General features: G+C 40.3%; 2 protein-coding genes across 7 annotated transcripts in view; one reads left to right on the top strand and one right to left on the bottom strand.

Moving 5' to 3' along the window:
- The window catches only part of CCNT2 (cyclin T2), a 25,872-nt gene extending 23,507 nt beyond the window's left edge, over positions 1–2,365 (top strand). For 4 of the 6 annotated variants that reach the window (XM_040068849.2, XM_040068853.2, XM_040068855.2 and 1 more), the window contains one exon: positions 1–79. This exon is cut by the window's left edge. Coding sequence is in view for 1 of the 6 variants with exons in the window: in XM_058421260.1 (XP_058277243.1) it covers positions 2,097–2,119 (23 nt within the window). In the remaining 5 variants the exon portion in view is untranslated. Of the gene's footprint in view, positions 80–2,096 lie in introns of those variants that run through there. The other 2 variants (XM_040068850.2, XM_058421260.1) reach the window with 1 other exon arrangement.
- A 1,426-nt stretch (positions 2,366–3,791) lies between these two features.
- Positions 3,792–15,616, bottom strand: MAP3K19 (mitogen-activated protein kinase kinase kinase 19). Its single transcript, XM_040068848.2, has 10 exons — positions 15,193–15,616; positions 14,766–15,070; positions 13,777–13,847; positions 13,185–13,269; positions 12,164–12,405; positions 11,570–11,613; positions 7,062–9,470; positions 5,732–5,881; positions 4,819–5,516; positions 3,792–3,884 (listed from the first exon to the last, which is right to left on the bottom strand). Exons 3-10 carry the CDS (start codon positions 13,814–13,816, stop codon positions 3,818–3,820), a joined length of 3,735 nt encoding a protein of 1,244 aa, XP_039924782.1. The 5' UTR covers positions 13,817–13,847; positions 14,766–15,070; positions 15,193–15,616; the 3' UTR covers positions 3,792–3,817.
- Positions 15,617–15,713: the final 97 nt, after the last annotated feature.

Genomic DNA, 15,713 nt, shown 5'->3' with positions numbered 1-15,713 from the left:
TTTATTTCTAAGAACTTGTAAAAAAAAAAAAAGTATTTTCAATAAAATTCCCTACCTCACCTCTATTGTGCAAAAATGATCCCCTTTTCCTATGTTTAATTTTTCCAACTTTATTAATAAACAACTAAGATCCCCTTTCAGTTATTGGCAAAACATTTCTGGTTGTCATCAAATCACTCTAATAATGGAATGCTGGAAAGTCTGAAAACTTACTCATTTCCTTTACTTGATCAGGTATTTGGTACCTGAAAAGCAAATTGTAGACATTTAATGCCATCTTAAGCTGCTCCTCCCTACCGTGGGGGCAGAGCCTGTGCCCAGCAGTACCAGTGTGTAGTGCCTGGCCAGGTGTGATGGTGGAGGGGTTTTTCGTTATTATTTTTCTTTGTAGCAGTGAGGGGTGGGCGACAATACTACACCATGCATTCTTTCTAAGACCTTACAGGGAGGGGTTCCCAATCCTTGTTTTGCAGGAAAGGTGATTGGACAAATGCTTTATTTACTTTATTTGGTGTAAATGCACAGAAGCATAATCACTTCTAAAATTTAATGTCTTGAGCCTGGAAGTTATGCCAGACTGAACTAGCTAGTTAATTCCTCCTTTCTCTGAAAAACTTGACTCATTACACCTTAAAGAGGTGATTAGTGCCAGGAGTCTTTTCTCCCATTGCTACTGGGAATGGCTGCTTCTCTGGCTTCTGAGGTGGATAGGACAAATCCAAACTAAATTTATAACCTTGAAACTCAGTGCTTAAGTTTGATTCCCCTATGTTCCTGCACTTTTAACAGCAGCATTGGTGTTGCCATAGTTCTGACATTGTGTTCTCTGACAACACCTCTCAAATTTCTGAGCTGTCCCATGGTGCAGGTCCCTGAGGGAAGGGAAGAATAGGGGAGAAAAGGCACTGGAGTGAGTCCTGGGGTCACTTCCTTGGGAGAACTCTGGTTCTTTGCCTGTGTACAAGAACCAGAGGTTTGGTAAGAGTGGTGTGGAACTGGCATCGGTTCCTGCTGAGCTTTGTGCAACAGCACTAAATTTGAACCCACATGATCTCAAGAGAGACTCTTGTGGTTTTGGGGTCCAGGTTCTGCTTCCTTGGAAAGAGAACTAGATGTATTTTTAGATGCAAATCTTTACATCCTACTGCTGGTGTAACACAGCTGGGTTGGCCTGCCTGTGGCCCCTCCCTTCTGAGATGTGAGCCATGGCTCCCGTTACTGTGAGACAAATATTGCATTCCCCTACAACCCTAACAGGTCAGGGCTGTATCTTCAGCTGCTGAGATTTAAGCTCCTGATCTTGAGGAAACCTGCAGTCACAGCAAGTGCTTACAGGCTGCATGCACTGTAATGGGGCCTTACTGGTTTCAGAAAGGAAGGCTGTAGGTTTTAAACCAGCAAGGCTTGCCCTGCTCCAACACGATAAATAATGAAGCAAAGTGTGAGCCTGCTCACTGAGTCACTCAGAGTCTCATGAAAAAATCAGTATTCAGGATTTCACACCCTTTCCCCTTGTTACACTGGATACCTGCAATTAGGCACCTGGATTTTGGTGTGAGAATCTCTGATCTCCTCAAGTGAGAAATATGCAAAGTTTGACTTGTTTCTAGACTGCTCCACCAGAGCAGCTCAGTCAAGCGACCCAAGGCTCCCCAGACTAACACAGGGCTTGGTTTAGCTGTGCTGGACCCTGAGCTCTGCTGCAAGCACAGCTCTGATTTAACTGAAATACCTTTGTTGCAAGTGCTGGCCTTAAACTGCCACCTCATTCTTGAAGTCTGGTTAAATGCAAAAATGTGCTTTCACATTTTGATTAAAAACTCAGGTTCAAGTTTTACAAACCTCTAATGACTACTTTCAGTGTCATTAACTGGATTAAACATGACAAATTGCAGGTAACTGGGAACCTTAATGTTGGAGAACTCTTAACAAGAGATTTTCGTTTTGCTTATAAGATGTGGATAAGAAGGGGGGTTTGTAATGTTGACCTTTTTTAAATTAATTATATATTCTAGAGCATTCCCATTCTTTCCTTGCTTATGACGCTCATCTCAGTTTCATTTCATGCTAAATAAACCCTCATATTTACTTTGCAGCTTTGTTGAAGACTCTACCTTAATCTGAGAAGAATTAGTACACATCATGGAATTATGTCCATCCCACTAGAGCTCACATGCCCGGGCTCCTGCCTTTACTCTGCAAGGTACTTTAACATGAAGATACTTTAACATGATGTTGCCATGGATGTCTGGCATGAGCACCAACCGATATTCCTCAAAAAAGGACTGTTAACTGCTTGAACTTAGAAGATTACTGTGATGTTAGGATTTCTCTTATACTGGCATAATTGTTATGTGACATTATACCTACAGAAACTATTAATAAAGAATTTTGCAAGAAGTACTGATTTCTCTTTGTTTTTATGAAGTTTAGTCTTAACTCTCTGAAGTCAGGCTACTGGAATAAAATAAAGTTTGAAAGGTATATAAGTAACTAAGATATTCAGCACTCTGGAGAAAGTTGGTTTCATATAAAATATAGAACTTGCTTCTTTCCCGTTTGTACAACGCAAATGTTCTTGTTACTGCTGGCACTGAAATCAGGATCAGCTCAGCTCTGAACAGTTGTAGGGCTGAGTTTAACTGCCTCTCCTCCTGGAGCCTGGGTGCTCAAAAGATTTACCCCGTTTTGATTGGAAGAAGCCTTATCAACAAAAGGCATTCTAAATACTAATACCTGCTTTTTTTGCTTTATAAATACTTAATAATGCTTCTTAGATTTCATTTTGTGCAGTTAGTAGTAGCTAGTTCTACTAAGTGTAAAGACCACTGGAGTGCAGAGAGGCTCTTCCATGTCATCCAGTCACAGATAGTGCTCACTCAAGTGGTCAGAGAAAGGTTTGCAGTGAGCATCAGCACCCCATGGGGATGGTAAGGACGACAGAGCCAGACTCTGCAGTGCTAGCAGTGACAGGACAAGGGACAACAGGACAATTTGACCAAAAAGACAATCTTCAAACATAAAATCCCTTCTGCCATGTGGGGGGTTAAAGGCTGGAGCATGTTGCCTGCAGTGGCTGTGGAGTCCATCCATAGTCAAAGTCAATATGGGCGACATGCTTCAGTCTGCCCCACTCTGAGCAGTGGGGCTGGACCAGAGCATCTCCAGAGCCCCTTCCAACCTCAACCTTTTGAGACCCAAAAGTGCCCATAAAATGCACAATTTCAGTCAAAACAGTCCCATGGTTTAGGTCATTATCTCTTGTGATTATCACACAGTATCTTGTGGAGATACGGGGCCTCAGGAACACAGGGCTGATCTATGGATGTAAAAAACTTATTCACCAGCTAAAAACTGGAGTGTCCATCCAGTTAAAGAAAAGGGCTCGCCTGACTGAATAAAAGCCTCAGGAGTTTTCTGCCACTAGATGGTCTGAGGTTCCTGTGGGCTCATCACACTCTCATTTCTCACCTCCAAGCTGCAGTTACCTGCAGAGCTCTCTGCCCATAGCTTGTGTTCCACAGGATTTTACAGACATTCCAGCTTACCTGGCCTGTTGTATGCCGGTGATGGTGACTTTGTTTTCCCTTTAAGTCTCTCCAAATACAACACAACGTGGCCTTGTGTTCCCAGAGGACAGGCATTGCAGTACAGGTACTCTTTAATCCCTGCTGCCTCATAACAGACTCCTTGAACACAAGGGCTCTCCAGTATTTCTACTGTCACATTAAAGTCCAGCTCCTTCTGGTCTTCTTTTCACGAGTGAAAATCTTTTCCATGGAAAATATATGCTCATTTGGCAAGAGTTTTGAAAAAGTCACTGTCTTCCTTTCACAAAGGGATGGTCCAGCAACTGCAGAGCAGAAGGCCGTTCGTGTTGATCTCTGCATTGAAGGTTTCACAAATCAGTATATAAAATTAATATGTAAGCCTGTGATGTAATTGTAAAAACCTAATTGCAAAATTAGCCTTTTCTTATTATTATTTCTCCATTCACTACTCATTTTTAGCATATTTTGAATAAAGCTGATAGAAAGGAAGGGAGGCTTGAAGGGAAAAGACTGTTGGAATTTATGAGTTATAAAACTGAAATATTTTGTATTAAAGAAATTATTACTTATTCCCTGAATTCCTTGCAAATCTTTAAATAATTCTGCTGATTTGGCTACTTCAGGTGCACCAAAAATGTATTTAGAAAGGTGATAATTATCTGAGCCTCTGACAATCAGGTCGTCCTGTCATCCAATCAATGTCATACCTTTTAAGAAGACATGGCTTTGTTTGAAACAAAACACCACAAGAATAATTTTTTTAATGTGTGAATGCTAGTGGTTTGGGATTTTACAGAGACTTTATGTTTCATATAAGTGTTAGGTTTCCATTAAGTATGTGTTTCCTGGACTGGCAGTGACAATAGATTTTTCCACTGCAGAAGACAAGAATTAAGTGACAGCTCTTCCATTTAGAACACTGTCCTTAAAACAGCTTGTCTGACAGAGACCAAACTCAAACAATACTGGAACAGAAAGCACAGCAAAGAAATTTACCAAATGTTTTGTCCAAAACTCAACGGTGCCATGCTTCTGCATGAAAATTACAGTGAAACTAAATGATGAGTATAAGGACTACAGAAAGAGAAATCTGTGAGGGCTTTTTTATACCATTATAAAGAATAAAGCTCTTTTCTATATACTCTTACCTAAAGGCTTTCCTGAAATGCTGAAAAGCCTATGCATTTACAATAAAGCCGTATGCACCATAACCTAAGCTCCCATCTCCAGCATTTCCCCGTTCACTCTCAGCTGAAAGCCTCCGTACCTGGTTAAGCAGGCGTGCACAAACTCTGCGGCGGCGCCGGAGAAGCGATCGGGCAGGGCCGGCATCAGCCCCCTGTGGGCGCCGATGTAGAACATGGCCGCCACCCTGTCCATGGAGGCCAGAGGGGGTTTGCCTGTTGCCATCTCGAACACGGTGCAGCCAACGCTCCAGATGTCGGATTTCCTGCCATAGCCAGACTCGTTTATCACCTCTGGAGCCATCCAGTAGGGAGTGCCGTGCACGGACCTGAGCAGCTCGCTGCGGGTGCCGCTGAGGCTGGCCCAGGCCAGGCGCCTGGCACAGCCAAAGTCGATCAGCTTTATCACCCCGGTGGGCATGAGCATCACGTTACTGCCTTTGATGTCCCTGTGGACCACGCAGTTGTCGTGTAAATATGCAACCCCCTGTAGAATTTGCTTGGTGTATTTACACAGGACAACTTCTGGCAATGGACCGAAGCGATTCAGAAGGCTGGAAATGGAGCCGCCAGGAACAAACTCCATGAATATGCTTAAAATGTTGTCTTCCAGGCAAGTTCCTAAGTAAGTTACAATATTTACATGCTTCAATGTTTTCAAAAGGTCAACTTCCTCGTGGAACTTCTGATACTCCTTTTCTGTGGTGAGTTGATGTGATGTATCCAAAACTACCTGTTTTACAGCTATTAACTGTCCCTGGCTTGTCAGACCGCAGTACACCTACAGTGAAACCATCATTTATCAAAACAAGACAGAGACAAAACTTGAGTATTTACTTATTTTAAATAGAATCTTAGTGCTTGTCGTGTTTCACGCATCACTGTATAACCCAAAATATTTAACCATTTATTGACACTAGGACAACAGCTATTTTTGAGATAAGGTGTAGCTCAATGACGACCAACACATTTCAACACATTCAGACGTTAACTTACCGTGCCATAGGCTCCCTTTCCAAGGACTTCTCCTCTTGTCCACAGGATAGGATCTTTGGTAGCTAAACTGCTTCCTGGTAATTTAGTAGATTCATCAAAGTTTAGAAGGCCATTTTCTTCATTTGAAGCCAAAAAGGCTTTACTGTAATGCTTGAAAGATGATGGTGTGGGGAGAAAGCAGAGAGGAAAAGACAGGCTTCATTTGGTCCCCCCTTTTTTCATAAGGAGTAATTTTTCCTGGCATGACTTTGCTTTATAGATTTTTATATATATAAATTGCCCAGGTCATTGATAGCATTGCTATACTAGGTAAGACTGTATAAATATTTTCAAGTATATATCACAACAGTGCATAACTAGAAGGTCACAGCGTGGCATCTTCTTCCACTGACAACAAGACAGAAGAGCACTTAAAAGAGCAGGATACGCTCTTTTGTGGTCTCATTGGTATAGTTTGCTAAGCTGAAGGGTGACTGTGGCTATCCTCATGCTCTAAGTAACACAGGTAACACAATTCTGATGAAAATAACAGGCCCTGACTTCCCAGGAAGAAGAGACTGCTTCAGAAAGATGGCAGTAATTATCCCATCTAGCCATGGATCTCCCTGGGAGAAGTGAGAATGGAGCTGTAATTGGCACCTGTGTCTGCAGAAGCACAAGGGGATGTATCAACATGTAGTGAAAGACATTTCCTTATACATTTGTAATTTAAATAGACAAAGAGCTACCAGGACCAAGGAGAAGCACCTTAGTAGGTGAAAACATGCAGCCGACTTGGGGGCCAAAATCTGAGCCTTCTGAGCTTGAAATTTTGATTAAGCATTAATTAAACAGGATAAGTCTGTCTGATAAACCAATACTTGTGGTTCATACAATAATACTATAAAAGTACTGTAACCTGTACTATGAAAGTATCTGGTTTCACTCAGAGATTCAAGGTAATTGCCCTTCTGGATATACAAGACTATTTCTAGTGTCTTTTCATATTCCTTAGCTGTTCAGATCTCCAGCTCTTGCCTTGCCCAAAACCTTTTTACACGAGCTCTTCAATTAAAACAGCTTATTCTCTTTATTCATTACAATTTCTCAATTTATAGAAGCTTTGGCAGCTACTCCTGTCATGCCCTAGTACCTTCTGGATTGTGTCCTGACATGCAGCATCTAACACAGATATATTCAACAGAGCACTGGAAAAATCACTGGGCAGCTGGCCCAAGGTAAAAGACTTGATAAATCCCTTTAATAAGCACATATTTCCCATTTTTCATCCAAACTCATGTGAAGCATGACTCAAAGTATTTAGCAAGTTACAAGAAGAAATTACTTTTACCTTCTCTAGAGCACTATTTATTATTGCTCCATCTCCATCTGCACTATTTATTATTGCTCCATCTCCATTCATCATATTTTCTTCTTCTTCACTCTGTGTGTTTTGTATTTTAGAACACTTACTTTTTGTTCTTGAAGAGCTGGTGTCTTTTTCTTCAAGCATTAGCAATTCTTTGGCCAGACAACAAAGCAATTCATCAGTCACATCCTCAGTATCTGACCAGGAAGTGTTTTGACTTGTCTGGAAACTGGAGCTTTTGGCATTTTTTGTCCAAATCACTGAAGGCTGAGTCAATTCATTTGCCCAACTGTAATCTAATATTTTTGTAGGGGACTGACATTCCAGTTTATCTGAAAAGGGCAATTCACATTTATTGTCCAGGCCTTTGCCACCATCCATATCTCCCCTGCACTGGGGCACAGAGATGTTCTGCTCTGCTGTTCCCAGACTGCCACTTGGAGCAGCACACTCTCTGCCGTCTTCATCACTGAACTGAAGGAGATCCTGGCTGCAGGCAGCAGCTCTCTGATGGCTGGATTTACCCTGCCTGTCTAACTGCTCCAAAGAAATTTCTTTAATAGTTGATAGGTTTGAATTTGCAACCATTTCATTTTGCTTAGTTGACTGTGAAAGCTCTTCTAAAAATGTGAGCTGATGATCCAGGTCTCCGTGAAACAATGTTGTGCTACTTGAGGCGTGCGTTTGAGAACCCAAGTCAGAAGCTGTGACATTGCCTTGCTCTGTGCTGCCAACACCCAGTTTAGCCCTTCTGTCCTTTGCAATTAAACATTTCTGCTTTTGTTTAGTGCCAGGTTTGGTCTTCTTTGGCTCGGAATGTGTTTTCTTTTGGGTGTTTCTGACTCTGCTGCTTTCTCCCCCTTTACTGCAGGTAGATCTGCAGGTGCATCTCCCTGGTGGAGCAGAATAAATACCTTTATAAAACCTGCCCTCATCTTGATCAGGGTCTCGCATGCGGGAATAGACAGGAGTTCCAAACATTTCATAAATACCTGGGCCTTGGTCATCTGAGTTTATCATTTTGAACATGTCAGTGTATTTCAGATCCACAAAATCTGAAGCAGAGGGTGCACATGGCAGACAAAGTGAAGAATCATGTTTCTTTAAGACAGCTGAATTTTTGCAGCTGCAGGAGCAACTTTGTTTTTTAATTTTCTGAGCACTCTGGGCAACATGGCCTTTGTCTCCTTGAGTGGTTTTTTTCAGACACTTCATGGAAGTCTCAGATTTCACTTTTGTCAGTTTCAAAGATGGAAAAATCTGACTCCTGGCATTTGATTTTGTGGTAACCTCATCAGAAGCAATTAAGGCTTCAGATACTTTTATCTTGTTATTAATTTTAGATTTTGAGGAATATTTATTTCTATTCATCTTTATTTTATTTTTGTCATTTTCTTTGTGAGCAAGAACATTGAGGCTCTGCGTACCATGAGGAGGTAGAGTACAGACACCACCCTTTTTTGTGGCAGGTTCAGCAATGGCTGAGCAATGTTCCCTGGCTGGCCCTTGTTCAGAGAGTGCAACATGAGCAACAGCTACAAGCTCACTTTGGTCCTCTGAAGTTGCTTCTGACATTGCTCCTTTTTCTATTTCAGATTCAGAGAGACAGACTTGATTTTCTGACACTTGTCCAGAGGGATCTTGAATTTCAGCTTTGGGAATTACTGCAACTACAGAATTATCTTCTAAGGCTCGGAAGGCCTCTCTCACTTCAATTCTACAGGAAGAATCTAAATCCTGATTGTAAAGCACAAAGCTGGCACTCTCAGCCTCTTCCTGCGATTTAGAATCCAGTATCACCTCTGCAGCATTTTCTTCGTCCCGACCAATGCTACAGCAACTCTCTGCTCTGTTTTGCTCATTGCCAGCTCTTGAGGCATTGCTGTTGCTGGACACTGTAAATATGCCACAGTTCACCAGAGCATTGCTTGAACTCAAGTGGGGATGATTCTCATCCCAGAACCTGGCTTGGGTCAGAAGATCGATGTTTTCACCAGCCACTGAACACTGGAACTTCATCTGCTTCTTCTTCTTCTTAGTGTGGGCTGCTGCATCAGCTCCCCTCCATTCCAAATGCCTTTGGATTTCTTCCTTCTTGTTGTTGGTGTACTTATCACAGTTATTAATGCTGAAGTAGTACAGGCCCTTCACTGGAGTGAACTTATCAGAAATTGTGGCCATGATAATTTCTGATGATTTTTCACCGTGCCTGTTTAACAAGTTGTCTAACTGATACCGATAAAATTTAGTAACTGGTTTTATAGGCTGAGGAATAGCATTCATAATATTTAAAGTATTTTTGATGTTGCTGCTTTCATTGACAATATCATCCTTTAGAGAAGCATGATGAATTGTTCTTACAGGCTGACATGTCAGTGGTGGCAAATGAAACTGTAATTTCCATAAAAAAACATTAATAATGTGCTCTACCACAGATAAAGGTAAAAAACTAATCACTAAGAACCAAGTAGACTTAGAAAAGAAAATTAGAAAATTAATATTCTTTTATATATTCCTACATTAAACCTATTATGAAGTACAATATCAGACTCCTGAGAAAATACATTCCTTTTCTCACATTAATTTCATTAATTTCCTCAGATCCCGAACTATTTCAAAGTTGTCTTAGTACAGAAAGTGGGATCTTTTGCTTTAAGGCACAAGTTGTTCTCCATGATTTAAAACCAGTAAGTTTTGTCCACATGTACAAATCCTCTTGTCAGTTATTAACTGTCTTACGGCACTTCACAAGTTTGCTCCAGGAATTCAGAGGCTGGGCAGTGGCTTCATATGCCAGAGTTGCCCCCTCACTGTGCACTCTCCCTGAATGAGAGCACCACTCTAATGCTGATATCTAAAGTCTTTTATGTAACCCTCCAACATGTGCTGACACCATTCATTATATTCCCAATGGAACTAGAGCTTGTGTAAGCCATTTTTCAAAAGGAAAACTAGGTCATTATAACAGAATGCCATGGCACCCCTGGAGAAAACAATTCTAACAAATTTTTTATACACTTTAAGATACATTATATTAAATCTAAACATATAGATCCATAAATCATGTTAAATGGCCACAGATTTAGCTCACAGTTTTAGGTGGACTGGAAGACAGCATGGTCTGCCCTCAATTTGCAGTGAAGTGAAATGGATAAAAGCAAAGGCAGCTGACACAGAAGTCTGTTGGGTCAGGGATGTGCTTTATTATTCCTCCCTTCTCCCCATCGCATTTGTTGAAAGGTGCCATATACATTTGAAGGAGTACAGATGAGAAAAACTGTGTACTTTGTTTAGACTATTCAGATGAACAGTGAGAATGATTTTCTGAAAATAGTATTTCTTTATTTTATAGGAAATGAATATTTTTATGCAAATGAATGCAATAGAAATAATCACACAGTCATCTGCTCTGAGTGCTCATTTGCATGTCTATATTCAACATCAGTTTGCAATCTGCAGGAAATTTTTGCTTGCATTCCAAGGACAAACTGAGGTTTGAACATGCCAGGAAAAGCAATGTGTTGGTTTGAATTTCACAGTTCTGAAGGCTTTGTCCAGCCTGCATGGCCTTATATGAATGCTCAGTTCATCCCAAAGGATACACCTCTAGAAACCACCAGAGCCCAAGACATGAAATAAAGCTGCCTTAAATCACACTGAGGCCAGCTAAATTATTTTTCTTAAGTATTTCCCTCCATTTGAAATGTTTGGGTTTTTTTCCATAACCCTTTTTATAATCCTGTGTCAGAAATCTTGCTCCTACTTCTATACTTCTCTTCACCTTTTTCCTGTGATGAGTTGTATTCTGTGATAGGTACACTGAAGTTTACATCTGATTCAATGAGTTGAGTCTTTTCTACAAAAGGCCATTAATTAATATACACAAAGGCCAAATTCTATTTTTTCTAAATACAGTATATTTAAAGTGGTGTGAAGTACTGAGATGTAAAATTGTGAGCCTGTTTCTAGGTACAAAAGTTTTGTCTAGCCCTATTTACACTTTTCACAAAATCTCACGTCAAGTATGTTTAATTCTAAAAGACTATTTTTTATTTATTGCTAACACAATAAATTTCATCGATCATCTAATATCAAGACTCTTTTAGAATTCAGCTTCAGTTTTAAATTACCATTTAAAATAAGTGTTTGGGGTTTTGGCAAAACTAGACATCTAATTTAACATATAGGATGCACATTTTAATTAATTTACATATTTCTAAAGGTTTTATATCTTTTTGGACTTTCAACCTTTCATCTCCAGAAGTCCCTGATGTAACATCTTACTGATAATTTGTTGATATACACCTCAAGGTTTGCTGACACACCTATATATAAAATAAAAGTAAAAATATTTCACATTCTTAAAAAAAAAAAGCAAAACAATCTGAGACTAATCAAATTACCTACACTACTTCTATATTTCTATTTTAAGATTTTGAAAGGATGTAATACTTTTGCCACTGATCATTTTATACATAATGCCCTCTTACCTCAGATATCTTGTTCCTGGTTTTCAGCATTGTTACATTTAACCCTTAAAAAAATAAAAAAAATTAATAAATTATTCAATGTTCTTAGACTGCAATTCACATTTATAAATTAATTTCAAATTGTAGTGTTCAGGGAATCAAGGATCTGTCTCTGACTGCAGGACTGCAGTGCAGAAGAAAGTTGTAGGGTGAAATTTAATCATGATACAGAACTTCACAATTCCATTTTCCATAGAAAACCATAAAATACTATAATTTAAAGAAACAATTCTCAATTGTAGATGTTTGCTAACTACAGAATGTAGCTAATTAATACAGCCAGTATGAGGGAGAAAGAAAGAAGTCATTACTCCAGGCACAGAGAATTACACTCCACATTTGTGGCTCAGTTTCCCTACACAGAGTACCAGGAATGGTGAAGTTTGTCATTGCTTCTCTTTATCTCCTTCATTCTGCAAACACACACAAACTTTTAATTAAAGAAGAGGGCTGACATGGCTGAAGCCTCTCTGAAGACAGAAAAAGACATAAAAGCAATATGATAACCAATACATAACTTTATATAAAATTTGTGACTGTTAAAATTGAACTTACTTTGTTGTACTTGTGCTTTTATTATCTGGAAAGTATCTAAATCCATAAATGATGTTGAAATGTTAGATTCTGGGCATGAGGTCTGTAGCAGAAAACTGAAGTCAAAGCCACATCCCATCTTCTCTCTCTTTGAGAAGAAAGGTGAAGAAGTGTGATGTCTCCTGGGTAATGCTATCTGATTTTTACTTGGAAAACATGCCACTTGTTGGTCTGGCCATGCTCTGGATGTTGGTGCAATTGGGCTAAAAGGCAAAACAAAAATAACCAAAACACAGAGCAAAAATAAGTGGAAGGAGCCAGTTCAAACAATCATATGGCTGGTGAATAATGTGATCAAGAGGTTTGGTAAGACCCCAGAATGCTAAAGTATCCTCTTTCCATTTATCTGTGAGGCTGTGACTCTCCCTGGAAATAGCAGACTGCAATGCAGAGATTGACTACAAGTGAGAATGAATGATAATGTCAACCAAGAAACAAGAGAAATGTAAAAACACGTTGTTCACCTTTCTCTTCTTAACAAAATTGATTGCTTCCAGTGTGTAGTTTTTATGAATCATCAGGAGAGTGTGCCAGAAGAATTCTGAAAACCAGATGTGCCTCTGTTACTTACAAAATATGCTATGGCCTGCCTGAAAAAACAGAGGCTGCAGGGACAAGCCTCAGTTTTCCGCCACCTGTTTTCTGAAGACTGAAAAATGTGGAAAAAGATAAATACTGTGACTGAAAAGAGATGTAAAAGTACAACCTAAGTTAATCTTAAAGCTGTATGCAAGATAATTGTCTGGGTTTAATAAGTCAAATAACCACATACCATTTTTTTTAATTGTACCAAATAATTTGTTCACCTAAAGCAATATCCTGCCTCCAGCAGTGGCCAACAATTGATATTGGGAAGAGATAAACTCTACAGAAACATATAGAGCTGTATATAACATCTAGGAAATATTTTTCTTATTCAGGCTACTACCTTTTTTGTTCTTATTTGTGAATACCCAAGTGCAAATTAACTGATCCTTCTTACCTGTTTTTCCCTGGAGCTTTGTCTGACTGATGCATTTCTTCCATTATATTGTCTGCATTCTGAAAAGCAACGACGCTTCCACAACCTGCAGTAATACATCAATATTTGCATAAAAGCAGCTTAATTCCAGTAACACATGGCAAATGCGGTTATTTTGGGGCATGAAAATATTACTATAAAGAACTACAGGGAGTAATTATCAGGAAAAGAAACAAGAGCAAGTAACATTTGATTAATTTTTGTAATTTACTGAAATGTGAATGCTTAACTTTGAATTATTTTTATTTCTTTGGTAAGTTTATTAATTCAATGAACAATAAAAGCAAAGAACATCTTAAAAAGCGAGTTAGAGCTCCTATCTCCGGAGACCAGAAATAGAAGACAAATATTGACAGAAACTCTACAGAAATAGAGCATTTAAAAATATGAATCTCAGGCATTTACAAAGCTGTAAAGTAACTCTGAGTTTGATTTCATATTTTTAATGGTTGCTAAGTTTTGACAAATAGACAGATTTCAAGTTGTTACTGCACTTTTCTAGCTTCAGATCTACATTTTACATTTTAAACACATAAACTTTGGGTTAGACTACCTTTTTGGCTTCTTCCCTTATTTTGTTGGTTGCCAGACATACTGCTCTTAATCGCATTAATGCCCAGAAACCTGAAAATAAAACTGTCAATTGATTTCCAATCCACATATACAAAGCATTACATTATATTTCATTATTTAAGCTATCAAAATAAGACAAAAACATTTTTAAAGTATTTGAAATTATTCAAAGTACTGTAATTTAGCATCTAATCCCTTTCCTGTGAATGCAGAGGACCAAAGAGCTCAGAAAGTTTTTAGTTCAACATATGCTATGTTGAACTTGACTTGAAAGGGCTTCTTTACTGTTAATTAGAAGATTGTAATGTACCTTTCCTAGGACTAATCAGCAGTAACTGTGGGAAAGGAGCTGGCTGTCACCCTGCTGGTCAACACAGCTGTGTGTGGGTAACACTGACCCTGATACAGTCACCACTGTTCTTGGCTGTGCTGAGTGTGCTGGGAGCTGCTTCATAATTCTAAAAACAGCAGCTCCCTTTCCCAAGATTAAACTCCAACTCTAACAATACCAAAAGATGAGGGTGGCCTAAACAACACAGACCAATCCCAAAGTGCAGGCTTGTGAAGAAGAAACATGAAAGGCTTAAGTCAAAGGGTTGGGAGTTTTGAAATTCTAGAAAGCTAATTCTTAAAAGAAAATTAATCCCAGTTAATAGTTTCGATGGATTTGGGAGTCTTCCTGAAAAACACAGTGAACTTCAGTTTTACAAGTGACAGGAATACAAAATAAAAAGAGTGAAATAAGCTATAGAAGTAGCTATAGAAGCTTGATGTCTCATGCTAAAGGCCAGATAATCCATTACAAGGTTCATCCCACTATGTTCCCCTGTTAAGAGTTAAGAGTCAGATAGTGAACTTCTATGAACTCCCACCCCCCCCCCCCCCTTTTTTTTTTTTTTTTGGACAAAAACCCCTTCAAAATAGTAACAGAGAATGTTCTGTAAAGAGGCAGAATCTTACAAATCTTACCTGGTTCTTCAGCAGCAAAAAGTGAAAGAGGCACAGCAACCCAAAGGAAAGTCACAGAGCATTTTCAGCTCGCAGCTGCCTCGCTCTGCTGGCCAGCGAGGAATTGGCCAGCAATCGCACACACAGTGAATTTATTTTCGGCTGTTTCCCTGTGTGCGGAGCAGGCAGGAGCCGTTCCCGAGGCAGGCTCCTCCGCAGGCACTCCGGCTACGCGGGGCCCGTGAGTTTACACGATGTCGCCCCGGTAACTCCTCACCGCCGGGGAATTTGGCTTGGAGGAGTTCAATGCAAAGAGCGGCAGTGATCTAAGAAAACAAACACAGCCGAGCTAAAGGGCAGTACTTTAGGCTCCAATCACAAGTTCCCTCAGCACACACATCAAACCGTATTTCTGTTTTATGTTTACCACCGTTTATCCTTTTAGTACCTGGTATGTTTCCACGCCATTTTTACTCCGCACTCCGTCCCCTCACGAATGTTTGTAATCCCCTTTCTAGCTGCAGATTTTAAGGTTATTTCCTCTTCTTTAAGTAACAGACTGTGCTAAGGGCCAAGGCAGGTTGAAAGAGGTATAGTGGGTTCAAGCGGAGTTAAACAGGTGTTTAAGGGAGCTGTTTTGCTGGATGCCATGAGGATTTGTCGCCATCCCCCGGGTGACACAAGCGAAGGGGAAGGCTTTGGATTATGCGGGGACAGGGACGCAGACCTGGGAGACACCTCAGCCCTGGCTGGCCGACAAGGGCTGTGTTACTCGTACATCTGAGGGAGCCCTTCTCGACTCTCGCTGACGGAGCCGGAGAATCTGTGGGAGCAGCTCCCGCTTCACCTTCGCGCCGGTGTGAAGCGACCGCGCCCGCGGGTGTCCCCGTGAGGGGCTGCAGCCGGCCGGGAAGGAGAGACGCGGGGCGGGCAGCCCGGGGGGGCAGGAGCCGCGCTGTGCGGGAGCCC

The sequence above is a fragment of the Hirundo rustica genome, chromosome 7 (assembly GCF_015227805.2).
Source record: "Hirundo rustica isolate bHirRus1 chromosome 7, bHirRus1.pri.v3, whole genome shotgun sequence".
In the NCBI taxonomy this organism is placed as follows: Eukaryota; Metazoa; Chordata; class Aves; order Passeriformes; family Hirundinidae; genus Hirundo; species Hirundo rustica.
The sequence above is the reverse complement of the archived record's forward strand: the minus strand, read 5'-3'. Positions and strand labels throughout refer to the sequence as shown.

Excerpts from the sequence above, each read along its gene's own strand:
- MAP3K19 (XM_040068848.2), bottom strand. The coding sequence starts at position 13,816 with ATGTCTGGCAACCAACAAAATAAGGGAAGAAGCCAAAAAG. Across the intron at positions 13,270-13,776 it reads TAAGGGAAGAAGCCAAAAAG|GTTGTGGAAGCGTCGTTGCT; the intron begins GTAGTCTAACCC and ends GTATTACTGCAG. Across the intron at positions 5,882-7,061 it reads TAAATAGTGCTCTAGAGAAG|CATTACAGTAAAGCCTTTTT; the intron begins GTAAAAGTAATT and ends TCATCTTTCAAG.